The sequence below is a fragment of the Colobus angolensis genome, unplaced genomic scaffold, assembly GCF_000951035.1.
Source record: "Colobus angolensis palliatus isolate OR3802 unplaced genomic scaffold, Cang.pa_1.0 Scaffold68, whole genome shotgun sequence".
Taxonomy (NCBI): domain Eukaryota; kingdom Metazoa; phylum Chordata; class Mammalia; order Primates; family Cercopithecidae; genus Colobus; species Colobus angolensis.
In genome coordinates this window covers 3082489-3110070 of record NW_012120487.1, presented here as the reverse complement: position 1 = coordinate 3110070, position 27582 = coordinate 3082489, and the positions used below count along the sequence as shown (strand labels likewise).

The window sequence follows — 27582 nt, the reverse complement described above, 5'->3', positions numbered from 1 at the left end:
CAGAGCTACCCACGCATGGAGTTCTGAAGATTTACCTCCTGGATGTGGGTGTATAGATGATTTACTGTATCCAACACATAATAATCTTTGAATAAACCAAAAAAAAAAAAAAAAACCTCATGAATTCTGCTCTGCACATTTCTCTCCTTGCCACCCTCCCTACCCCCATCCCCTTCTTCCTGAATACATAAAAGCAATCAGGTTTTCTGCAAGATTTTTTTCTGTTCCATCCTTTGTGTTGCTCCAGTCTGCTCCCAAGAGGTCTGCTCTTCAACGAATGACAAAGTGCTGGTGAAATAGGGCTGAATGAAAATCTGCTTGCGAAACTAGATATGTGACCTTGTCGTCACATCTGCAAGGACCAGTTGCCTCTAACTTTGAAGCAGGGCAGATAAAAACCACAACAAACAAAATGGGGGCACGATGGAAAGGAGGGAGGGAAAGGGCAGTAGAGAGAGAGAAGAGAGCCTCACCAATGGTTATAATAAGTTCGACTTTGTAAATTTGTCCTCCCAGATCTCTCAACTGCTTTTTTTCCCCCAAAAAGCTAACACAGAAGTGTAAACAGATCTGAAATTCCATCTGCAAGAAGCCAAATCTGTAGCAGTACACATAAGCAAAGCAAACCCCAGCAGTCATTAATTTTAGACTTTCATTTACTTATTTATTTATTTTTTAAGAAAACAACATCAGACATTTGAAATATAATTTACAGCTAGTCTAACAAAAGCACTTTCCTGCTAAAGCTATTTCTGGGGTGGTTATGGCTCAGAATAGATGATGAAAACAGTCATTTCAGAGCACATCTGACAACGTTGGACAGGAAGAGACCTATATGCCTTAGCATTTTTCAGTTGGAAGTTTTATTTAATCCATATAACTGATTCATAAGACCTATTAAGACTGTAGGGGTGAGAGTGTGTGTGTGTGTGCACACACACAAAAGCATGTGTGCAAAAGGAATTGAACACGTTAAACCAGACCTTTGACATTAAGACCTAAACCTCCAGCAGTAAAGTGGGCCTTGCTTCTGTGACCTTCAGGGAAGGGAATGGGTCTAGCAAAGAAGATGAAGGATGAGCAGAACCCTCATCCATGGCACTCTCCCCCTTTCCATGACAGACATGCCAGGTCCCTTTATGGGTTCCATACCTAAAAATAGATGTTGACTCAACAGATAAAATGATGTGAGTGACTAATCTGCCTCGCTGGCCTCCTCCTGCTGATGGAGTGAGGCAGCTGCCTTCAGTATCTCCATCTTCTAGAAACTCATGGGTGGGCTGGGAGGCCTCTGGAGGCTCCTTCCCAGCACATGGCTGAGAGGTACAGGGGCCTTTATACACAGGGTCCCAGTGTGTGCATTTGGGTGTGGGCTGAAGGACTAGGAACCCCATGTGACTGGACAGAGTTTCACTCCACGGAAGGTTCTCCCACCCCTGCTTTTTAAGGGACCAAGTCTGTCAATAGCAGAACCATTTTTTGAGTAGGAGGAAGAAGTGGTAGGAGAAGGAAATAAAAACATCGTAGTGATATGCCCATGGCAATGAGGGTTACCCTTGTTTCACCCTGCCAATTACTGACGAATTAATTATCTGAATTGTGCTCCCTCAAAACACAACCTACCACTTTTATGCCATTGCTCATACAGACAATTTTTTTCTACCTACTTCCTCAAGTCCAAATCCTACTCCTCTTCAGGGCTCAGATCAAATGACATCTTCTCTAGGCAGCTTTCTCTAATCTCACCTTCTCCTAAATAATCTCCTCAGCAGTGCTCTCAATGAACCATGGTACTTAACCTGTTTCAACCTTAACTCATCACCTCTCCATTGAGGCTGATGATCTCTTTAGGTTGTAGGTCTTGTGTGTGTGTGTGTGTGTCTTATTCAACTCTGTGGCTCTAGCTCCCAGCACATAGCCTGATACCTATCGAGTGTTCAATACCTACTGAAAAAAAAAATGAATAAACACCCACAGCTCATGGGAAATGATGCTGGCATTACTGGCTCTTTGGAGTTAACTGTAGCTCTAGTAAGGTGGACCTCTGAAGAGTCAGGCACCCAGAATCCCAGCTGCGTTTCTCCACCAAGCTAAGAGCTAAGGGACAAATTTCCCATTTTCCAGTGCCTGGGGTTGGAAGGACTGCAAGAAGATTGTTCTAGGACTAGACATCACATAGAGGCCTTCTCTTAGCAAATATTTCCTCAGGATCTACTGTGAGCCAGGTACAGTGGTATGTGCTGGGAACACAGCAAGAACAAGGCATGGTCTCTTGCTGTAAAGGAACTCCAAGTCCAAAAAGGGCAACAGACAACACACAGGAGGCACTCAATAAAATATGTTGAACAGAAGAATGGATGAGTAAACATACAGACTAATTATCACAGTGCCACAAGATGTGTGTGTTATGCCAGGGATACGTATGAGTGTGACTGAAACACAGAGGAAGGAGAGATTAATCAAAGGTTAAAAGGGCCAGGAAGGAGACAGAGCTGAGCTCTGGTGGTGAGAAAGGTGGTGGTGGAGTCAGGGAATGGTGGCCTGCTAATAGCCTTCCTCTATCGTTACGACAAATGAGGTGATGAAGATCGAGGGCTTAGCACCGTACCTGGCACCCAATAAATGCATAATGGATAGTCATGACCTTAACTCCCATTAGTTCTGCACAGTCAGAGCTAGGGTACAGAGGGAACTGGGTGAACCCTGCCAGGGAAGAGGAGCTGGCACTTGAAAGTTGGTGACACAACAAAAACCATTTCCCCAAAAGTTGATTCCAACACAGGTAGAATCTCAGCCAGGGAGAATTACTGCAACACATCTCCAGACACAGACCCTAAATCCCCAAAGGCAGCAACAAATCCCAAAGGTGAACAGCACATCAGTCATTCTATACCAAGTCTAATTCCTGTTTAGTATTTCTCACCTATATGGAACCTTAAGTCTATTGTTCTCTTAGTCCCCTGTCCATGAAACCTGTGGGGTTAGGACAGATAAAAATGACAGAAAAGAGATATTCCCACATTGAATATCCAAATGTTCATCCTAGTATGTAAAAGTTTCAACTTTCCATATACAAGTATTAAATTCTAACTGAATGACTACAGTTGTCAGGTCCTTGGTTAGGCTGAAAGATTTCCAAAAAATTGTGAATTTTCAGCCGCTGTAGAGGGTCAGAATTGATGGCATATTAATCCCCCTGGCCCAGTGGCCTGGAGTCACAGGACTTCCGACACTGGAGCCAGCACCCTGGAGAACACCCCTTGCCTCAGTCAGGATCGTGTTTGCTTCATTCCTCCAGAATCTCTGAAGACAAGACTGGCATCTCTAAGCCAGCACTGACCTCCCTCTGGAACTCTGAGCTGGGAGTGAAGAAGCCACTCCTCTCTCTGGGTAGGGGTGGCTCAAAGCCAGGTGACTGTGAGCAGCTGACTTTACAGATGATCTCCATGGAAGATCTGCAGTCCCTCCAAGCTCCTCAGCTCTCCCCATCCCTGGTGCTCACAGTGTTCCCATCCTCCACCAGAAGGATGCTATAGCATCATGCTTATGATCCCTGACTGTGGGTCAGCTCCAGTACTCACTAGCTGCATGACTTTGGGCAAGTAATTTGATCTTGATAAGTCTCAACATCTTTGCTGGTAAAAAGGGGGTCAATTATCCTTTGATGGGTTATTGTAAGAACTGAGATAATGTATTTAATATGTCCAGCACATACCTAGAACTTAGTAGATACTTACACATATTATTATGTGATGAGTCATACAGGCTTTTGTAGGCCAGCCTGGGAATCTATCTCCCATTGGGACATAACCTCCAATTTCACCAAAACCAAAAACAAAAACATGTGGAACACTACCAGGGAATGCCTGTAGAGGCACTGCCCTCCTCTGCCAGCCTGGTGGGGTCTGGACCATCTTTTACCACTTAACTGACAGGAATGTCCTCTAACACATTTCCACAGATCCCACTGCTTTATGCCGACAAAGTACTTTCCGCTTTCCAAAGTGACTTCCCAATTCTGCCGTCAGCAAATCTCACCAAGGTGGGTAAGGCAGGCATTGTCATGCATCACAGATTGGGTATCAGGACCAGGGCTTGGGGCTGCCTCTTCCCATGCAGCATCCACAACTCCCTTTACCTGTTCATACACAGGGCTTGGCCTGGGAAGGGTGGGAAGAACAGCATGACCTGAGGAAAAATGTTCCCTGAATCATCCAGCAACATCTCACTCCTTCTCTGTCCTCCATAATACAGAAAAGGGTGAGGACATGGAAAACACGATAAAGGCATGTTGGGTGCAATGAGGAGGATAAAATGAGAGGGAAAAGGCATCCTTTTCAGCCCCAGAAAATTGCTTCTTTAGAAAAACACTGTCACTAGAAGATGGGAGTTCATTCATTCCTCCTCTTCCTAAACATCTACTGTGTGCCAGGCCCTGGGATGGGTGCTGGGAGTGTCTCTGCTTCAAGAATCCTAGTCTGGAAAGGAAAGGAAAGAAATGAAGCACGCAATACAGAGGGCTGCTTCCAACAGGGAGATACTCATTTCCTACTCCCAGTGTTTCCTTCCATGCGGAGAGAACCCTCTGTAGTAACAGACCAGGCCTGTTGCTATCCCTTCACCCACTCTTCTCCATGGAAAAGGAGTGACTCTGCTGAATGGAGGCTTCAAGAAAAGAAATAGGCATGTGAGGTTCAGATGCTGCCTGCTTCTTTCCTTCTGGGAGCCAGACGCCAGCTGGAAGCAGACATTCTGTTCCAGGCTCTGTCTTATGAGGGCAGGCCCTGCTCTCTGCCTGTGGGATCTAGAGCACTTGTGACAGGGTGTGTCAGTCTGTAAAAGTGTAAAGTTCAGTGTTATGGAGCCCACTGTGTCCATGCAACCCATCCAGGACTTAATTGGCAATAAAGATGACCTTAGGATTCCATACATTTTTCTCTTTTAGGAAAGGGTACCAGGCCAGGCGTGGTGGCTCAAGCCTGTAATCCCAGCACTTTGGGAGGCCGAGACGGGCGGATCATGAAGTCAGGAGATCGAGACCATCCTGGCTAACACGGTGAAACCCCATCTCTACTAAAAAATACAAAAAACAAAACAAAACAAAAAAAAAGCTAGCCTGGCGAGGTGGCGGGCGCCTGTAGTCCCAGCTACCCAGGAGGCTGAGGCAGGAGAATGGCGTAAACCCGGGAGGCAGAGTTGCAGTGAGCTGAGATCCAGCCACTGCACTCCAGCCTGGGCGACAGAGTGAGACTCTGTCTCAAAAAAAAAAAAAAAAAAGAACGTGGATGTGGAAAACAGCAATGCCATTTGTTGGGCCCCTCTGGATTACAGTAATGACGTGGCCTCTATCACTGACTGGATTTTTTTCATGAGCTAGGCATTCTGTTCACAAAACTGCAAATTTCTATAACTGTGGTTCATAGTAAGTGGAGACATAGTGTCACATAAAGGTGACATACAGTGGCAATGGTGAACTCAGCAGAAAGTTATATTCCTGAAATCTGCTTCACAGAAATTTGGTGCTGGAAGTGGCCCCAAAAGTTTAGGGCAGGATCCAAGACAGCCGACCACTCAATTTATACATTTCCAAGGACAGGAAGCTCACCACCTCATGCAGCATTCTACACTACTGCTGGCCATCGTTAATTTTTTTTTTTTTTTGAGACTGAGTCTTACTCTGTCACCCAGGCTGGAGTGCAGTGGCACCATCTTGGCTCACTGCAACCTCTGCATCCTGAGTTCAAGCAATTCTCGTGCCTCAGCCTCCCAAGTAGCTGGGATCACAGGCATGAGCCACTATGCCTGGCTAATTTTGTATTTTTAGTAGAAGAGGAATTTCACCATCTTGGCCAGGCTGGTCTTGAACTCCTGACCTCAGATGATCTGCTTGCCTCGGCCTCCCAAAGTGCAGGGATTACAGGTGTGAGCCACCATGCCCAGCCTCATTAATTGTTGAAAAGATTTTCCTTCTACTGAGTTCACATGTGTCTCCCCTGTAGCTTCCATTCTTCTCCTATTATTATTCTAGCTTCATACCCCAGGGCCATCTTTTCTGCCTTACCACCCCTTATCCTATGGGTCTCATTGATAGGTGCTAGTTAGAGTACTGGGTAACTATATTTTGAGACAAATCACTCCAAAGAAGTTCTTGTTTATGTTACTTTAACTGAAAGTGAGCACCTGCTCTAGAATGAAAAGGAGAAAGCAATTAAGAGCAAGTGCTTTGGGGTTGGAGAGATGTGGACTTGAAACCTGACCCTTATTACCTAGCTGTGTGACTATGGGGTGAGTTACTTAACCTTTCTCAGCTGCATCACGTGAATACATAGTTTAGAAGCTCTGTAATAGAGCTGTTTGAGGGTTAAACAAGAAAATGCATTTAAGACTCCTAGGCACAATGCCTGGCACACAGTAAATGCTCAATAAACAATGGCTTTGATACACTTGCTATGTAATCAGGCCTTATGCTAGACACCAAGGGTGTAGAGATGAATACAACAGTCCCTGACATGTAGGACTATTAGTCTAGCAGAGGAGACACAGACACACACACACACATACACAAACCAATCATTTCAGAAGATCAGGCTGCAGATTTTCCCCAATCTGTTGTAACACCCTTTTCTCTGAGCGCATACAAACTCCCCAGAGCAAGACAAGTCCCTGCGGAGATGAGAGGAATGGAATCAGAGAACAGATTCTGATGCTGTCAGGGCCTTCTAGGAACAAACCCTCTCAAGGACCTACAATCCCACTTCTAGGAGCAGGGACAGAAGAAAGAAGCCAACTGTTTCCTGGAAACAGCAGCTTTGATTGTGAGAATCAGTTTACCTCTGTGCCTGTGGCTATGGGCCTGTCCACAGACAGGACAGGCATCCGCTTATGTAGCACCACTCTTTATACTTCCCCTACCTGCCACCTAATATGTGCTATTCTTTTATCAGAGGTAAAACTTGATGGTAATGGCTCTAATGAGTTCTGATTGTGCCATTTTGTGATGGGAGTCTAAACCCCTTACCTGGGCATTCAAAACCCTCTGGAATCTGGCCTAACCTCTCATCTCCTGCCAACCCCTTCATGTACCCTATGTTCCAGTTCAAACAAAAACATGGTCACAGTTTTCTGAATATGTCCAGAAAATTTCTACTCCCATGTCTTTGTTTTGCTGTTTGTTCATCATCATGTCAAAATAAACTCCTGCCCATCTTTCTAGGCCCATACTGAATGCCACCTTCTCCATGAGGCCCAGGCACAAATGACTCTCCTCTCCTTTGACTCCACAGAAGATACAAGGCAGTATATTTCAATGGCAATAGTTACACTTATCCTACCTCCCATTGCAGGCATCTGTGATAACACCTTACCTGCCCTATGAGTCTGAGCATTCTGGTGATCTCCATAGACCCCTGTGGCATCTAGTCTCAAAGCTTTATCAGGGCAAGAGCTCAAAAAAAATGCTCTCTCAAGTGAAATGAAATGTATCATATACTTTATGCTGTGGATTTTAGCTTATTTTCTAAGAGCTGACTCTGACATGATGAAGAAGCCAGAAAGAATCATGCAGTTAAAGAGTATCTACAGATATCATAAGGGTGTCTGGCACCCAGTGGGCCAGATAAGTATTTCTTTTAAAGAACAGAAAAGCTATGACGATAGATTCATGTGTCTTGCAACTTCTTTTAAAATATCTATCAAATTATCAAAGAGGCATACTTAGTACGTACTAAGTTCTCTCTGTCTAGTTAGTGACCTCCAGAAGGGAGAGCTCTGCTAAAGGTCTCATGGCCTGGTTAGTGGAATATCTGGTTTTGCGCTCAGGACCCCAGATTCAGTCTCTTCACTAAACTGCAACTCCTGGCTCCTGCTTTATAAAAGACTGATACGATTACTGTGGCCACCTGGAAGTTATAATACTTTCCCCTATACAAAGCTTTTTACATATGTTGCCCAAGTCTTAGTAAAATTCAGACTCATTCTTTACTGCCTTACTCATCTCTGAAACATGTAGATGGAAAAAAGTCCTCCCCTCTCCTCATGTAATGTTCTTCACCTTAGGGATAGCACCATTCACCATCATCTTCATTCTGGGGAGCATTTCTTGAGCATCCACTGTAAGCTATGATTCCCTACAAGATATCATTAGTTCCATTTTCCAGATGACAAACTCTGGCTCAGTGAGATAAGTACTTATTCAAGGACACACAGCTGAACTAAGAGACAAACTGGGATATAATTCCATGTTCTGGGATGTTTCCACTATGCCACACTAATCCAGACAGTGAAATAAAAGCCGTGTGCTTGGCACAAACTGTTACTTTCCCTGAAAGGTTACCAAGCCAGAAAGATCACACTATAGTTATACTGTTGGAACTGGAAGAAATCATTTTGCAGATGAGGAAACCAGTTCAGAGAGTAAAGTAAGTTGCCCAAGGTCATCCTTACCAGTTTTTGACAGAGCTGGAACTTGATTTTCCATCTGAACTCAGAGCTCTTTTGAATGGACAAAAGGGGAGAAGGAAGAGGAGTGTGGTGCTCTTTGATCATTGACAGATCAGCCATCCTGACCAGAGGCTGCATGAGCACCGTGAAGAAGTGAGTCTTTAATCCTCAGGGCCACTGATGTTTTAGGCCCACACTGTCCTATAGAATTTTCGGGATCAGGAAAATGTTCTTTATCTGTGCCGTCTAATATAGGTAGCCATTAGGTACAAGCGGCTACTGAGCACTTCAAACATGCCTAGTATGACTAAGAAACTGAACTTTGAATTTTATTAAATTTTAATTAATTTAAATTCAAATATAAATAGCTATATATTGCTAGTGGATACTATGCTGGACAGAGCAGTTCTATGACCAGAAATAACACAAAATTATAGCATCTCAGCGCTAGAAGGGACCTTTAGGATCATTTAGTCAGACTCCATTGTGGGGCTGAAATCCCTTCTGCAGCATCCCTTATGAGTTCATCGGAATGCTTCTGATGACCGGAGCCTCACCACCACCCAAGGCAAACATTCTACTCTGATATCTACACAGGTTCTCTTCCCAGATTCTTGAAATATAGGATCAAACTAATGCCTCAGGATCACTGCAGAATTTTCTTTCCTAGAGAATAGAAAAGCGACTATTGTGAGGTGAATTTGTGGGTGCAGAGACTTCTTTCCCATCTTTGTCATTCACCTTTAGACAATCTTTTAAAAATGTGAAGCTGAGAATGGGACATAAGACACTAGGATGGGTTGACCAGAGTGGACAAGAAAGGACCACTATTTTCTGTGATATAGAGTCCATAATTCTCCCAACACAGCCAAAGTTGTGCTGATTTTTTTTTTTTGAAGCAGCTCACATCACACTGTTGGCTTCTTTTACACTTGTAGACAGCTAAAGCCCTCAGACCCCATTCCATGTACTTCTGAAAACCAGTGTCTTCTCAACCCACACTGGTCTAATTTCCTTTTTAGATGTAGACACAGTACACTATGAATGACCTTCAAGATACTGGGATTATATCACCTTCACTGAGCAGAGAGAAGAGGGGAACTATATTTCCATCTCTCCAACTCCTATCCTTGTATTTGAAATTATTCACTCAAAGGAAGTGAACAGGGCATTGGGAAGTTGAGCAGCCAAATAAAATCTCCCACAAGAAAGAGAGGGTTGCTAGTACAACTGGGGTAAACGTGTCTCTGGTTTCCGCTGGCATTGCCACATGCTCTCTCTTGGCTCCCTGGGGATTCAGTGATCCAGCCGCCCCTGCTGACCTTGGCAGAGAACCATTCTCGCCCAGGCTGTGACTCTAGCGATAATGGAGGAGGAGAGAAAATGCCTTTTTATTATTAACAAGACTGAGGGAGGCAGTCCATCATTTCTGGGTGGGGTGATATCCATCAGCAAAAAATGATCTGCTAACTCTCCGGAAAGCATTAAGAGCAGTGATAGGAGAAATAATTGCTTACGCTGAGTGCAAAGAAAAGATGCCTCAGCGGAATGGAGGCCCTTAGCAAGGCTGGTGGATGCAGGGAGGAGAGGGGGAGGCGCAGCTCCCCCACGACCCCTGGCAAGAGAAAGAAGTGGGAGGGGCAAACTGGAACCTGCAAAGCTCAAGTGTGGAAAGACCCCTAGAGGCACCATTAGTGGTATTAGAAGAATAAAGTGAAAATGGAGAAGTGGTTAAGCAGCACCACAACAGGAAGAGGTGGAAATGAAGGAGCGCACTCTCCTTCCCAGAGAACGAAGGTGTTTCCTTCTGAAAAGCTTTCCCTCACACACCTTCCCCTTCTCTACGCCTGCTGCCTCCAGAACTGGGCCGCTGCCTCATGGCTAAGTGTCTTTCTTATTTTCTCACCCGCTGCCTGCCTAAGTGCTAACTCTCATAGATTTGCTCAGAGTGGCAGGAGCAGCTCTTTTGCCCCTTCATCCCAGATCCAGTCCTGCAATCATTCATAATACCTGTCCTCTGGAAATATTTTATTTAAAGTCATATTTTAATCATTTGAGTAACAGCTTAATGTAATTATTAGAAAAAGGTAAGTCACTAAGTCATTTGTGCACATATAATAAAAAAAGGATGGAAATCGGCCGGGCGCAGTGGCTCACACCTGTAATCTCAGCACTTTGGGAGCCCAAGGTGGGCAGATCACTTGAGGTCAGGAGTTTGAGACCAGCCTGGCCAACAAGCTGAAACCCTGTTTCTACTAAAAAACACAAAAATTAGCAGGGCTTGGTGGCAGGTGCCTGTAATCCCAGCTACTCGGGAGGCTGAAGCACGAGAATTGCTTGAACCCAGGAGGTGGAGGTTATGGTGAGCTGGAATTGCACCACTGCATTCCCGAGCGAAACCCTATCTCAATTTAAAAAAAAAAGGATGGAAATATATAAAAATGTTAACACTGTTGGCTTAGGAATGGCTGATATTGCCTTCATGATATTATTCTGTAAATACCAAATTATTTACAAAGAAGCATGTTTTGCTTTAAAAATGAAGGAATAAGGCTTCTAATAGAGCTGGTGGAAACCAATGTCTAAGGCTGATGAAAACCTACCACAGCAGCCTGCAAGCTCTGGGTTCATCTGCCAAACATTCTATGTGGTGCATCATTGATAGATGAACTTTCTTGGAACTTTACTTTGATTAGATCCTTCGCTCACTCAAACCTTGCACAGCTCCCTATCTCCCCAACCCCAATATCAAATAGAAACCTCTGCAGTCCCATGACTGCCCGGTCCCACTGCTTTAGAGTTGGTCATTTGCATGTCTGTGTCCCCCATGAGGCAAGAGCTTCTGGAGGCAGAGCCAGCAGCGAACACTTGTCTAATCCTACTCATATTTAGGTCAAAACCCAAACAGGTGTCCCAACACTCCGAAAGGTTTAGGGGATGTGATACCAAACCCTCACATTCCATTTTGGATCACTTTTTACTGAAAGTTCTCAATGTAACTTGAACATCAATTCAAAACTTTGGTAAACATATTTCTCTTTTGAAGGTACTCATTTTCTTTGTTCCTAATGAATGTGACAGAGCTGGACCAAATGCAACTTCACGGAAGTGGTTCTTAGTAAAAGTATAAAATTACAATGTAAATTCAGAAGCTGTTCTTTTGGAGCCCAAGAGAAGGTCAGGCCTGGGACAGGCATCAGGTGTGGGGTCAAGGAGTACCAGGAATAATTTTTCAGAATCCACAGCCATTTCCAGTGTCTAAAATGATCCCTATTGGAGATAACTGTAAAAACAAAGCCAGTTGGGCACAGTGGCTCACGCCTGTAATCCCAGCGCTTTGGGAGGCCAAGGCGGGCAGATCGCCTGAGGTCGGGACTTTACGACCAGCCTGACCAACATGGAGAAAACCTGTCTCTACTAAAAATACAAAATTAGCCGGGCGTGGTACTGCATGCCTGTAATCCCAGCTACTCGGGAGGCTAAGGCAGGAGAATTGCTGGAACCCGGGAGGCTGAGGTTGTGGTAAGCTAAGATCGCACCACTGCACTCCATCCTGGGCAACAAGAGCGAAACTCTGTCTAAAACACACACACACACACACACACACACACACGCACGCACCAAAAACAAAGCTAAACAAATAGCATCCCAAACCCCTAAATGAGGCAAGTCATCTCCACTGGGCTCAGGGTTGAAACACTAAACAATGACCCAATTTCCCAAGTGGGGTTCCAGGCTGCTCTGGAAGGCTAGTGAATGTAAGCCCATGGTCCATACTCCATAGCTCTCTGACACACATGGATGGAAGAATCTCTAGGGCACTGCCATTTCTGGTTCACCCAAATCCGAGGACCTAGCACAGAGCCTGGAAAGCAGGGACTCAAGAAGAAATGAAGTCAGGTCTGTCCCTAGGTTGATGGCAGAAGCCCTGAGCCATGTCTGTTTACTAAAGAACCTGGAGGAGACACACAATTCATTTGTTTGCTTTTTATTCTCCTTCCCATGCCAGAGAGTATAACCCATGTGTGCACAGAGCCAAATACACACCCACACATCCTCACAGAATGCACGTGTTGCTGAGCAAGCAGGCAGTGTGACATTCCAACACTTACGACCTACTGCCAGAGAGTTATTTTTAAAACATTTTTTCTTACTCCAAGTCTCGCTTGTCAATTGTGTGATCCTGGGTATGTCTCTAAATCTCCTTGGGCCTCAGTTTCCTCACCTGTATAAAGGAGGTAATAATAGTACCTCCTGACAGGGTTATTTTAAGAATTAGAGTTGATGTGTATAAAGCACCTAGCTCCAGGGATATTTCAGAGATGAAATGATATCAAACATGTAAAAGGGTTATAATAGTATTGGATACAGAGTGAATACTCATTATAAGTTAGCATTACTATTAATCTTTACTATTGTTATTTCAAGCTCATGCTAACACATTAAGCAGCTCCTCTTCTGAAAGAATCCTTCAGATGCCGTTTTGAAGCTAACTTGAACTCCACTGCTGGCCTGTTTTATGGCTTTGGACAAGTCACTTCACTTCTCTGAGCCTGATCTCCAAGATGTGTGGTGGGAACTTTCTCCCACTAAAGAAGTTATAACCCAAAGAACAATTCCCCTGGAGTCACCATCCACACTATGCATTGGGAGCTTAATTACACATCATGCTCTTTCTCTGCTTTGGTGCTGTGCTGATGCCTAGACTGCATGCTCCTGGAGGACAGAGGTCTACATTGCTCTCTAAATGCTGTCAGTATTCACATACAGTCATGTTAACACTGCCCCTAATAAAAGGGAAATGGATATTTGTTGACTGGGAACCATCATTTTTGGGTACCTCCTAGTACAGGTTGAGTATCCCTTATCAGAAATGGGACCACAGATTTTAGATTTTGGAATATTTGCATTATACCGATTCAACATCGTTGATCCAAAAACTTGAAATCTGAAATGCACCAATGAGCATTTCCTTCGAGTGTCATGTAGGTGCTCAAAAAGTTTCAAATTTTGGAGCATTTTGGGTTTCAGATTTTCTGATTTGGGATGCTCAGCCTGTAGTGGACTTGTAATGAGCCATTCACTACCAATTGGCAAAACAATGTTTTCATATTTAAATTTGAGTTCATTTTTTTTTTCTTTTGGTGGGGGTGGGTTGGGGGCTGGTTTGCAAAGTGCCTGGCAAAAGGTCAACTATTAAGTTCTGTTTGGCCCACCTACATAACTCTTAAAATTCTTTGAGTTATTTTCTAGCTTTTAAAAATTGGGAGATTGGCATGAAAAAAAATCTAGATTTTCATGTGTATTGAACAACCGGTAGATCTGGCAACAATCTGGGTTTAAACAGTTAGCAGCAGCAGCAGAATAGCTGTCCTCTTTACTGCTCACTACAGTCTCCACCACTCCCTTAGCGCTTTCCAGAACCTTCCCTGAATCCACCTGTTAATCATTAACCTTCACAGCTTTGGAATTAATTATTGATTTGCCTGAACCTATTTTGTGCATTACATTTAAAGTAGAGCGTTTTGCACTCCAGAAATTTGAAAAGGAGGGAGAAATTCGACCAAAGTTCACAAACATGTACTAGATGGTCCTGAGATCTCTGTAATGTACACTTCCAAACAAGATACTTGTTTTTTTTTTCCAGACAGGCAAGTTAACTACTCCTTCATGGGAGTCAGAGCAAAGAGATAAATCTCATGTCACTTATCAAAGCAAACAGAAGCAGAAGTAAACAGTGCCCTGAAAGACAAAAGAGCAATTTAAAAAAATTAATAAATGATGAGACTATTAAACAGCACACAAAAGGGGTTTGCTTTTTCTTCCCTTTAATATGATTTTTACCTTAAACATTGTGTCCCTTTAGAAAATGGAAGAAAAGTTAATAAAGGAACCTATCACTCAAACTTAATTTTTAGTACAGCAAATAAACTGCTTTAATGAAAGGGCTGAAATCCCCAGGTTTGCACATTAAATTTTCATTCGTAGTGGAGAATGGAAATTATTGATTCAGCCGTGGCATCATGCATTTTGAATCCTACAGTGCCTCAGAAGCCCACATTACTGCTGGGTGCAAATGTGTTGGCAGCGTTTTGATGCAGGTTGAGCACAGGGTGGGTGAGGGGGTGGGGAAAGGAATATAGATAACAGAAGGAGGCAGACTCACTCTTTACAGAAAGAAAATAATCAATGTTCCTTGTCTCTAAGATCCACTTAGATAAAGCATCTGATGGCATGATGGGCTAGGGGGTATATCTGAGACCAGAAAAGCCAGGTCTCCTCAGTCTTTGGGGAAACCACAATGGCCTTGTGGAGTACTTAAAAAAAAAAAAGCAAAATGGAAGGTTGATTATTTGATCCTAAGCCCCTGGAGAAGAGTTGGGGTTTCAAGAAAACTGTAAAGAAATGTACCTTTTTCAGTTCAAGGTTAGAGTATCTGTCAAGGGAAGAGTAAATGTCTGACATTCTAATGCTGAACTGGATAGCACAGAAAATCAATCAAACCTACAAATACAGCTCTCAGTCTAGTGTGGCCTCATCAAAGAGTCAGGTGACATGAGCATCCGGTCTTTACTTAAAGCATGAAAATAGGTATGTTTTTACTTGAAAGAAATTAATCCTCCTGCCTCTCAGGGGACTACCCCATAATTGAACAACTCTTTGTTATTTCCTCATTAGAGAACTCATAGGAAATGATTCTAAGCCTAGACTGAGGCAGCCTGAATCAGGTCCATTTTGGGATCTTTGTGTACCAGGCTGTATGAGATCAGGGAAAGCAATCATCTTTAGAAATAAGCTAAACTCAATTGCAAAAGTAAAGCTGCTTAAAAAAGAAAGAAAGATAATCACATATTCTAAAAAGAGACAGGTTTTGCTTTGTTTTTGTTTTGATTACCTTCCAGCTAAGATTATCTTATACCAGTAGTCTCCTCTATCAGGCTCGATGTTGGAAAAGTAGCTTTGTTGGACTAAAAAGTTCTGGTTTTGTGTTTTCAGATGCTGAGAGCTGGTGCCATCTATAGATTTCCATTCTGGGAGAGGTTTCTCTTTTGTCCTACTTTGCGTCAGACCTGCTGTCGTGAGGATAAGAGCGCCCAGGAGACACTTCCCTGCAGTTTAATAGGCTATGAAAGATGGGGACTCATTAATTGGCTGGCAGCTGCCCCTAAGCAGGACGCTGCCTGGAGGTGGGGGAAGAAAGGAAAGGAAGGCCGAAGAGGAGGCAGGCTCCATCCACTAGACCACCACTGGCTGCCCAAGGGAATCCCCAAGGCAAACAGCACTACCTCCTGAAGGATCCCACGAGTGAAGTCTGAACTGAGAGTATGACTATCCAGTGACAGAAACTTAAACCTCCTTCTGGAGGAGCAGGCTCTGGGTTACCGTTTTTCTTTTTTGACTTAAAACAACCCTTCCTGAGATATTATCTACCCATCTAATTATTTTCGGATTGCTGAAATGTTACTTTTTCTGTCATTCCCATACTATGTTCTCATCGATTTTATTATAGTACCCATCCCTCCCTATTACACTGGTGTGTTTATTTATAACTGATGCTCCCTTTTCGAGTCTCGATTAGGAGGGTCCTAGCCACCCTTTGGTAAAGCCAAGCTGCATCCTGGCACACAAAGCTTCCTGACTTGGCCCTGCCACCCCCCATCCTCATCTTTTCACCTTCCCATCCAAACTTAGGCCACACTATTTATATGCTGTCCCTGCTCACAACGTCTTACATTTTCACAGCTTTGAATGCGCTGTTTCCTCTGCCTGGAACAGGTTCCTTGCCTCAGCCTTTTCCCTGGGCTCAGCTCTGGCCATCTTTGCAGACTTAGGCTTACAGGCCCTCTCTGTGGGGTCTTGAATCCCAAATATCCCATCTGCCCTCTTAATTGGAGGTCTCACAGCTTGTGGTCCCTTCCCTCTACTCAACCCTCACCTCACTCTTCTGTAACACCCTGTGTCTCCCATTTAGTATAGTGGATGGTAAATGTTCTTTGAATAAATCAAGAACACTGCTTCCAGCCCCCACATAGCCTGGATTTATCAGATCAACAGAATGAAATTTAACCAGTGCCTCCTGAATCAGGAGCCGGCACATCACCTCTTACCTTTATGGTTTTGGTCTGGAGTCTGAGTCCATTTAAAGTGTTGATGGCTTTCTCTGCATCCTTTGGATCAATATAGTTAACAAATCCATACCCTAAACTCTGTCCTGTGGAAATATTAAAAAGAGAGAGAGAAAGGGAGAGAGAGACAGAGAGAAAGAGAGAGAGAGAGAGCATGCTCAGTATCTTTATAGAGGCAACACTTCCCACTGCAGTGAGTCAAAACTCTCCTTTGGTATACAGTTCCTCTTACACCAGGGTTTACCCCCAGATTGAGAGGTTTCTAATTCCTCCAACTCTTACTCTTGCTGGCTATTAAACTTTAGGAGCTGTGCAAGCTAAAACTGGGTAAGTGCCCCTGCACAGCCACACAAGAGATACACAAGTGTCCACATAATCAGGAAGAGGCAGGACATGGTAGAGGAAAGAGAACAGGTGTGGTTTGTCAGAAGAGAAACTGGAGTCTTACAGCTTTCCCTATCAGCTGTGCAACTTTGTAAGGAAGTCATTTAATCCCTCTCCCCCTCCCACCTCCAATCTCTGTTCTGGAGATAACAGCACTTACCTTAGGTAGGTTTGAGAGAGTGAGAGATTGTGTACAAAATGCCTACCAAGTACATTACCTAGATTGGAGTAGGTGCTCAACAAAAGACAGCTATGCTCTGCTCAGGCCTGTAAAATTGAGGCAAGTGCTGGACACAGTAGCTGTGTCTATTGCCTCGGTCATGCCAGCCACACCCACACTCAGAGTGTAGCAAGATTTGAGTAGCAAAAACTGGAGACGTGTATAGTGAAGGACGCAGGCATGGCTGGAATTTAAAGCAGTTGCTACAAATCGTTCTTTACCCTCATCATCCCCTGAGCCAAAGAACAATAAAGAGAAAGGAGAGGGGGTTTCTACTGAAAAGAGCTGGGGAGCTCCTAACACAAAGCTAAGAGTGCAAATACACTCTGAAAAGAGGATTTAGCTACTTTAGGTGAAGATGGCATCAACTTGTCTGCAAAGAGAGGTAGCAAGTGACAGGGCTCCCCCCAAGTGAAATAAAAATAATGTGCTTGTAATCGTGCCACTGATTATAAATAGTCCATCAGCTCTGCCATGTGTCATCAGCCAGAAATATCATTAGGAAACTTTACATTTTCTGACATACCCTTTAAGAAACACAGAGCTTGAGGTGGCTGCAAAACCAGCTTGAACTTCCCAGGCAATGTTATTGATTTGTGGGTGGCAGCAGAGCCGAAGGGGAGGAAAATGACAGGACATCACATGTCAGCAAAGACTGATTACATAAAGCTCTCTTTGGAGTACTGGGGCCAGGGCTGGGAGATAATACAGCAAAAGCCTGCCATGTCCTGGTGACAGGAGCCCATTTCAGCGGCCAAAAAATCTTTCCAACAGCTTCTGTTTTGCTGGTAAATGTCTGTGTTTGTGTTGGTTGTAGGAGGAAACCTGGGAAAACAAGTTGGGTTCTGGATGAGAAAATGGGCGACTTTGTTATAGGATGGAGCAAAGAGAATCACAAGAAAGCTCAATGGCATTTGACCCCAAATGGAAAACCCAAAATGACAACACCTTCCGTTAGGATATTCCTTTGTTTTGGAAGAACAGGGTGAGAAGAAGAAAGGCAGGGGCAAACTTTACCAGACATGCCCTTCACCAGCCAGGATTAGTAACTGAAGAGGAAGGAGAGAATGCTGGGTGCACTCCAGCTGCTGGGACCCTTCCCTTTCCATCTCACTGTGTAAGTATGGTGTGTGAGTGGTGTGTGTGTGTGTGTGGAGGGGGCAGGGTGAGGTGAATTACAAGATCCTGCCATATGTTCCAAGAAATTTCATTTTGTAAATACAAAAATACAGAGACCAATTTCACTGGTTTAAAAATATCATTTATCCGAAATTTGTCTCCATCTCATCAAACCCAGCTAAATAATTCACCTAATTAAATACATTTTCATCATGCAAATTTCTCAGTCATTTTTACCTTGCACATATGAGAAGCTTTAAAAATTGCTGTACTAAAGTATTCTTATAATCACTTTTTAAAAACAGTCATTCACCAAGTTGAGCTGCTTTTAAAGGGTACTTTTAAAACAATTATGTCAATATAGACCTTATGTATAAGTTCTAGGAAACTGGTCAGATGGTCTATCTATCCAGCCCAATTTAATTTGTGTAAAATTAAAATAAACTATGAAAAATATAAACAAAACACTTACCACTTAACAGGAAACATTAGACCTAACTCACATTGGAGTAGTACTTGATTTATTATACTCATGGAATATATGTGGAGGAATCATGCGTACTAGTGGTACATGCTCCTGACACACTATCCATCTTTCTAAAATCACTCATATGTTGATGAAAATCTAAAATAAATATAATGAGCATAATTTTTACATTCTATATTTTATTTTGTTTTAGACCTTTGCTTCCGGAGGAAGGAAAACACATTCAAGTCCTAGGAAGATTCTGAAGGTTAAATGAGGGAAAAGAGCCCTCCTGCCCAGCAAGATGTATCATGTCAAGCCACCTGCTTGTATCAGTACCAAATCCACCATCACCTTAGTTCCTGACTGCAATTAGCACAACTGTGTTATCACCTGCTCTAGCTTTAGAGCAAGACTGCATTTAACATCAAGAAAGAGGGTGCTTTTGGGAAAATGAAAAAATAAAAGTAAAACACAGATGAACATCATTTCAGAAAGGAAGAGGAAAAAAAGATGATAATTCTCCTTGATATAAAATAATGAACTGCAGGCTCTAAAACAGAACATTGCATTGAACAAGAGGAGGACAGAGGCAGAAAAACTTGCCTATGAATTGAAAGATATGAGATAGTCTGGCACCACAGTGAAACTACCTGTGGTTAGCCTAGTTCATGAACAGGTTTTCTTAACATGCTTCTCACCATCATAGGAGTCCAACTAAGTCTAATAAAAAATACTCTATGGATCTAAGCATTCTCTTTTAACATGCCCTATAGAGGACTAAATCTCTAAGTAGAAAACATAAAAACCCAAGATTTACTTCTTTTAGAAACTATTTCAGTAGTAAAGGAGAGTAAAAATGAGGAAAAATTTTATGTTTTAATTTTGGTGGCCGTATATTGGTGATGGGTTTTAGATTTGCAGTTCTGTATGTAAGTGCACCTAGAAAAAAGTAGATGAAACACATTCACAAAAAATAGAAACACTTTTTCTATGGGGACCAAGAGAAATGCTATGCTGGGAGGGCCTGAGGGATCCAGTCTGGAACCTAGAGCTAGTACGTATCTGCATTCCAGAAATAATATCTTTTTATTATTCTGTTTTTTTTTTTTTAAATGGCTACATCTTCTCCTTTTATCAGCAGCAGCAAGATTTGAGAACATAGGGATGGCAACAGTATTTTCAGAACAGAAAATTAAAACAAACTGTATTTTTGTTCCCAATTTGTGAGTTTATTTTGATGGAAGGTGAACAAATAAAAAGGAAATCATCAAAGTTATGTTTATTGAATCCTCTTTATTAAAAGATAAGATATTATGAAATTAAGACTGTCTCAAAAATTTAGAAACTATAGTGAGCATTTGGCCCCTTGGTGCCCAGGTGACCTACAACCCTTACTGTGACCAGTCCCTAATAATCTTGTCCAGCAGGCATGGGTGAATGGTCCCCAGTTATCATGCATGGGCAGGAAATGCATTCTTGGCAGTTTGAGATGGAAACTTATCATTCAGAATGTACTTTACACATAATGGCTACACTTTAAAGCACTTCAGAGTGTTTTGAATTAAACAGGTTTTTGTTTTTAACAAGCTGTTCTTAAATCTGAACTTCAATATTTCTGTTTTTATAAAGCATAGGCACATAGGCACACACACAAATACACAATGTCTCCTCTTACTATGACATGGCAACATCTTCATTCTGTTATAATAATTTGTATATCTCACTTTTCCCCTTAGAAAACCAAACACATCTTCCCATAATAACTAGCTCATAAAAGTTTGTATCCTTGCACATAGTAAGTAATCAACAAATGCTTGATAAATGAAAGAAGGGATGTATGCATTTGTACTAGTCCTCCACTACTGAAAGCGTATGACCAGAATGTTTGGTAAGTTTGGGGGAAGAGGGGGAAAAGAGTGGGTACCTAGGGAATTAATTTTGCATTTGTGAGAAAGAGAGAACACAACAACAAACTGAGTCTGGGGATTGGAAAACAAAACACAAACAAGAAATGTCCTGAGTAGGTTCTCCTCTGGTACAGATCAGATGAACAATAAAAATCTCCCTTATCCACCTTTCCACAGAGATTCCGAGTTTACAAAATGCTTTCCCATCCTTCTACGCATTTGATTCTCCCAACGACCCTGTGTAAGAGATAATCATCATTTTATAGATGTGGATATTGAAGCTCAGAGAAAATGGTGATTTGCCTAAGATTACAGAGCTAGATCATAGTCTGGATCAGGGGTCAGAAAACATGTGTAGGGCAAGACAGTAAATAGTTTAGGCTTGGTAGGTCTTACGGTCCCTGACAACTCTGCCATTGTGTAGCAGCCACAGACAGTATGTAAACAAATGAGTGTGGCTGTGTTCCAATAAAACTTTATCTAGAAAAACAGGCAGTAGGCCCAGTGTGGCCCATGAGCTGTACTTTGCTGATCTTCTGGTCTAGATCATTTGACTTCAAATCCTGTACCCTCTGTCACAGCTAGTTACTTCCTTTGAACTAAAATGTTATTATAATAACAATGATTCTGAGACCTGAAATGTATCAGAGTCTTTTTGAATCTGCTATGAAAAAGTAAATTATCTCCAGTAGTTTGTGTTAAGCATTTTTGTTATATTGAATCTCTAGAAAGTGTTGAGAGCATAGCTGGTTATAACCCCTTATTTTCCCAGCCATTCTGGATAGACGTACTTTTTCCTTGCCTTTAGGGTCCTGGGGATTATTCTGATCCTGACATCCTCATGGTTGATGACTGCAGTAGAGAAGCTGGCCAGAAAGAACCTCAGCATTTCTGCACTGCCAATCTGCACACCTTGCTCTTTTGCTGTTTAAAAACTATCATTCTCCAGAAACCGAACAGTTACTCCCCTCATCTGTAAAGCCCCTGAGGAGGCAGCCAGATGGGTAGCTGCTGTTGAAAACTTCTGAGTTGAGTAAGGAATTTTTATGGAAGTTAGAACCCCTAGCTCAGGATGAAATCCTGTTCTCAAAGCACATGATAAAATCCCCAGTCACCTCAAGATCACCTGCATGGCAATAATCCACATACTAGGTTAATTGCAGCCAACTCCATATCCTGGGACTTCTTCACTGTCCATTCTGAGAGGTCGTTCCTGCTTTCAGAAGCCTTAAATCTACCCAAACACACCCAAGAAAGGGTCAGATGAATGGTTGTTACTGCATGTATCAATGTGTGTGTGGTTCAAAACTACTTGCTGTATAACCTTGGTTAAGTCATTTAAGCTTTATCAGCATGCTCTCTTATCTGGAAAAATAGAGATAATTCCTTAATTCTCACAATCAAAGGATCACTGTGAAGATTATATTAACATGGGGACTAATAGCAGCTACAATTTTTTCAGTGCTTACTTTGTGCCAGGCACTGTGCTAACTGGCTTATTAATGTTACCTCATTTAATTCTGCGTGAAATGGGTATCATCAGGCCCACTGTGCAGATAAGGAAAGTGAGGCTTGAGAAATGTTAAACAATCTGTCCAAAGTCAACCAGCAAGTAGGCTCCAAGGCTAGGATTTGAATGAACTCCAGTCTGTTGGATATCTCAGTTCATGCTTTCTCTCCACAGGGGCTGGCCCGAGTGTAAGTGTCCAGCAGAGTGGCATCAGGCAGTTACTCAAGGGGATGCATTCACCTGCACTGGGGGTCTCTTCTCCTTCTTAACACACTGACTGGGGATCCATTGGGGTTCTGGAGTACCTATGACTGTTCCCTCCCATCCCACCTCTGAGAGGCTTACAATGAGTCTTGGCTTATTTCCTGCAAGCCCAGTATTACTAAAGCCAACTAGTCAGAGGATTTATTTTCTTTTGGTCATTCACACAATTTCCTCAAACTAAGTATGTGGGGTTTTTTTGTTTGTTTGTTTGTTTGTTTTGTCTCATTCTTTCGCCCAAGCTGGAGTATGGTGGCATGATCACAGCTTGCTGCAGCCTCAAACTCCTGGACTCAAGCGATCCTCCCACCTCAGCATCCAGGGTAGCTGAGATTACAGGCGCATGCCACCACACCTGGCTAAATTTATTTATTTATTAAGAAATCACGTCTTGTTGTGTTGCTCAGCCTCGTTTCCAACTTTTGGGCTCAAGCGTTCCTCCTGCCTCCGCCTCTCAAAGTGTTGGGATTACAGGCCACCATGCCCAGCTTACGTATGGTTTAAAACTTTGCTACTCAAGGGGTGGTCCCTGTATCAGCATCACTGGCATCACCCAGGGACTTGTGAAAAATGCAGATCTTCAGGTCACATCCCAGACCTACTGAATCAAAATCTGTACTTTCACAAAATCCTCAGGTAAGTCAAATGCACATGAAGGATTAAGAAGCATTGGTTTAAAGTATGATGAGAAACACTGGAAAGAAAGGGACTTGGAGTCGGTCAGACGTGTGTCTGAATCCCAGTTCTTCAATTTACTGCTGTGTGACTCTGGCTAAGTTAAATTAACCTCCCTGTGCCTTGGTTTCTGGGGATACTACACACCCAACTCATGGTAACAGAGAAGGGAAGCTCTGATGGGAAAGCTCTCAGAATTTCTTGGTATATGCTATTTCTTTTTGTCTCCAAAATTTGCTTTCTTACTTTGCGTCTTTCTGCTTCAATAATCTCATTTATAAGATGGGGCTAATATTACTTTTTTCAAGGGGTTAATAGGAAGATTAAAAGTGGTAATTCATGTAAAGTCACTGCCATATAACAGATGCTCAATGGATGTTTGGTTCATTTTCCTTCTTCTCTCATTCCCCACGAGATACTGTCTGACACTGCTGTCTATGTGAATGTTATTCCTCAATGAAACCGCAACCTTCTTGAAGGTAAAGACTGCTTCTGATGCCTTTCTTCTACATTGGAGCATATAATATTCAACACACACACAAATCTCACATATAACTGGCACCTACCACATGCTAGACACTATGGGTAGACCCCAAAATGACCAAAAAATTGTCCCCGCATTCAGGGAGCTTATAATGTAGAAGGAAAACACAGGTATAAAAACTAATTATAGCCCAGCAAAAATAATACATATAATAGGTATTTTTCTTTTAAAGCTATATATAAGAACAGAGAGAAAGTTGCAATTGAGTCTGACTGAGCAGAGTAGGGAAGGCTTCATGGAGGTGGAGACATTTGAGCTGGGCTTTGAAGATAAAGCAGAGTTTTGATAGAGTTTCCCTATCACACTGATGACATTCCAACTTGAGGGCTGAATCCAAGTACTACATTTATCCCACAGATAATTAGTGAGCATGTGTTATGTGCCAGGCATATCACTAGGAATATAGAAGAGAACAAAACCTACTTGTTTTCTGCCATCACTGAATTTACATTCTGATTGGGATTGAGGGAGATGGACAAGAACTACATAAATAAAATATAATGTTTGTCAGATGATAGTGAGTTGTAGGGAGAAAATAAAGCAGAGAAGAAAGAAAGGCAGTGTAGGGGGTGGAGTTGTGATTTTTAAATAGGTATGATAATTTTTAAATAGGTATGATAGTTAATACTGAGTGTCAACTTGATTAGATTGAAGGATACAAACTATTGACCCTGGGTGTGTCTGGGAAGGTGTTGCCAAAAGAGATTAACATTTGAGTCAGTGGGCTGGGGAAGGTAGATCCACCCTTAACCTGGTGGGCACCATCTAAAGAGCTGCCAGCGATATAAAGCAGGCAGAAAAATGAGAAAAGGAGAGACAGGCCTAGCCTCTCAGAGATCCAGCATCTTTCTCCCATGCTGGATGCTTCCTGCCCTTGAACATTGGACTCCAGGTTCTTCAGTTCTGGGACTCGGACTGGCTCTCGTTGCTCCTCAGCTTTCAGACAATCTATTGTGGGACCCTGTGATCATGTAAGTTAATACTTAATAAACTCCCCTTTATATATATATATACACATATATATGTCTGTATGTGTGTATATATATATATATCTCCTATCAGTTCTATCCCTCTAGAGAACCCTGACTAATACAGATTTTGGTACCAGGAGTGTTTCTAGAGGAACAGAATATTAAGGATGAAGTTCTTTAATTAGTTTTGGGGTTTTTGGAGTTGGCTGCTTAATATGATTAGACCCCAAAGTGCTAAGGACTGTACTTCTAATAGTACGGAGAACACTGATAGTCTTTGCCGTGAACTGTTTAGAGCGTTATGCAAAATAAATGCATTGGATACTCCTGATACACCGCTCATGAGAGGCAAGGAGTTTAGTGACGCTATACATAAGACCTTTGACTGTATGTGGCGAACCAAGGGGCATAATGAAGCGGGTTGGTTGCTTCTAAGTTCAGTGGACAAAGTGATGAAAGAAAATGATGAACTCAGGGATTCTGTCTCCTAGCTTCAGAAGTAGATACAGAGCTTCAAATCTGCTAAGACTGCCTTGAGTGAGAGTCTTATGTCTTGCAGAGAAAGAGCTGAAATTATGGAAAAACAGACACGAGCTCTTCTCATGTGAGTGGCTGACCTGCAACTAAAGATGCATGCACAGCCTCACCAGGTGTCTACTGTTAAAGTGAGGGCATTGATTGGAAAAGAATGGGACCCTGAAACTTGGAATGGGGATGTGTGGGAGGATCCTAAAGAAGCTGGGGACACTCCTGCCACCCTGATGAAGCAGGGGACACTCTTGCTACCCTGCCTTCTCTTCCCCAGCTTGTGCCAATGGCCTCATGGGGAGTTCCCTATGATCAGTTGACAGGGGAAGAGAAAACAAGGGCCTAGTTTACAGATGGTTCTGCATGATATGCAGGCACCACCTGAAAGTGGACAGCTGTTGCACTATAGCCCCTTTCTAGGACATCCCTGAAGGACAGCAGTGAAGGGAAATCTTTCCAGTGGGCAGAACTTTGAGCAGTGCACCTGGGTGTGCACTTTGCATGGAAGGAGAAATGGCCACATGTGCAATTATATATGATTCATGGGCTGTAGCCAATGGTTTGGCTGGATGGTCAGGGACTTCGAAGAAGCATGATTGGAAAATTGGTGACAAAGAAATCTGGAGAGAGATATGTGGATGGATTTCTCTGAGTGGTCAAAAACTGTGAAGATATTTGCATCCCGTGTGAGTTCTCACCAATGGGTAACTTCAGCAGAGGAGGATTTTAATAATCAAGTGGATAGAATGGCCCGTTATGTGGACACCACTCAGCCTCTTTCCCCAGCCACCCCAGTTGTCGCCCAGTGGGCCCATGAACAAAGTGGCCATGGTGACAGAGATGGAGGTTATGCATGGGCTCAGCAACATGGACTTCCACTCACCAAGGGTGACCTGGCTACAGCCACTGCTGAGTGCCTAATTGGCCAGCAGCAGAGACCAACATCGAGCCCTTGATATGACACCATTCCTTGGGGTGATTAGCCAGCCACCTGGTGGCAGGTTGATTATATTAGACCTCTTCCATCATGGAAAGGGCAGAGGTTTGTCCTTACTGGAATAGACACTTACTTCAGATATGGGTTTGCCCATCCTGCACACAATGCTTCTGCTAAGACTATCATCCGTGGACTCACGGAATGCCTTATCCACCATCATAGTATTCCACACAGCATTGCCTCTGACCAAAGCACTCTTTATTGCTAAAGAAGTGCAGCAGTGGGCTCATGCTCATGGAATTCCACTGATATTACCATATTCCCCATCATCCTGAAGTGGCTGGATTGATAGAACGATGAAATGGCCTTTTGAAGTCACAATTACAAAATCAACTAGGTGACAATATTTTGCAGGGCTGGGGCAGAGTTCTCCAGAAGGCTGTGTATGCTCTGAATCAGTGTCCAATATGTGGTACTATTTCTCCCATAGCCAGGATTCACGGGTCCGGGAATCAAGGGGTGGAAGTGGAAGTGGCACCACTCACCATCACCCCTAGTGATCCACTAGCAAAATTTTTGTTTCCTGTTCCTGCAACATCATGTTCTGCTGGCCTAGATGTCTTAGTTCCAGAGGGAGGAACACTGCCACAGGAGACACAATAACGATTCCATTAAACTGGAAGTTAAGATTGCTGCCTGGATACTTTGGGCTTCTCCTACCTTTAAGTCAACAGGCTAAGAAGGGAGTTGCAGTGTTGGCTGGGGTGACTGACCCAGACTATCAAGATGAAATTAGTCTACTACTCCACAACAGAGGTAAGGAAGAATATACATGGAATACAGGAGATTCATTAGGGTGTCTCTTAGTATTACCATGCCCTGTGATTAAGGTCAATGGGAAACTACAACAGCCCAATCCAGGCAGGACTACAAATGGCCCAGACACCTCAGGAATGAAGGTTTGGGTCACTCCATCAGGAAAAAAAACCATGACCTGCTGAGGTGCTTGCTGAAGGCAAAGGGAATACAGAATGGGTAGAGAAACAGGGACAGTAATTGTCTTGGGTATTTCCTCCTTTTTTTGCTAAAAACATGTTTGTGCTGTATAAACTTGCACTAAGAAAATATCTTTATTTTATTTCCTTTTCCCTTATCATGTGATGTAAGATTTATTGACTTCATATCAGCATTTAAGTATTGTTAACTTAATATAATGGTATTTGGGTTGGGGACTGGTGCGTTTCTGGTTGTTTGAAGGATAGTTGTATTATGTTTGGTATAATCATGAGCTTATTACTGCCTTTATTTGAAGTTTATGTATAACCTCAAGAGATGTGTATGGGTTCAAGTTGACAGGGGTGGACTTGTGATGGTTAATACTGAGTGTCAACTTGATTGAATTGAAGAGTACAAAGTATTGATCCTGGGTGTGTCCGAGAGGGTGTTGCCAAAAGAGATTAACATTTGAGTCAGTGGGCTAGGGAAGGCAGAT

General features: G+C 42.9%; 1 protein-coding gene across 6 annotated transcripts in view; it reads right to left on the bottom strand.

Annotated features, from left to right (window-relative positions):
* Nucleotides 1-27582, bottom strand: part of ELAVL4 (ELAV like neuron-specific RNA binding protein 4) — a 157286-nt gene that overhangs the window by 10291 nt on the left and 119413 nt on the right. For all 6 annotated transcript variants that reach the window (XM_011926241.1, XM_011926244.1, XM_011926238.1 and 3 more), the window contains exon 3: nt 16548-16651. In XM_011926241.1, the coding sequence (XP_011781631.1) occupies nt 16548-16651 (104 nt within the window). The remainder of the gene's footprint in view (nt 1-16547; nt 16652-27582) is intronic.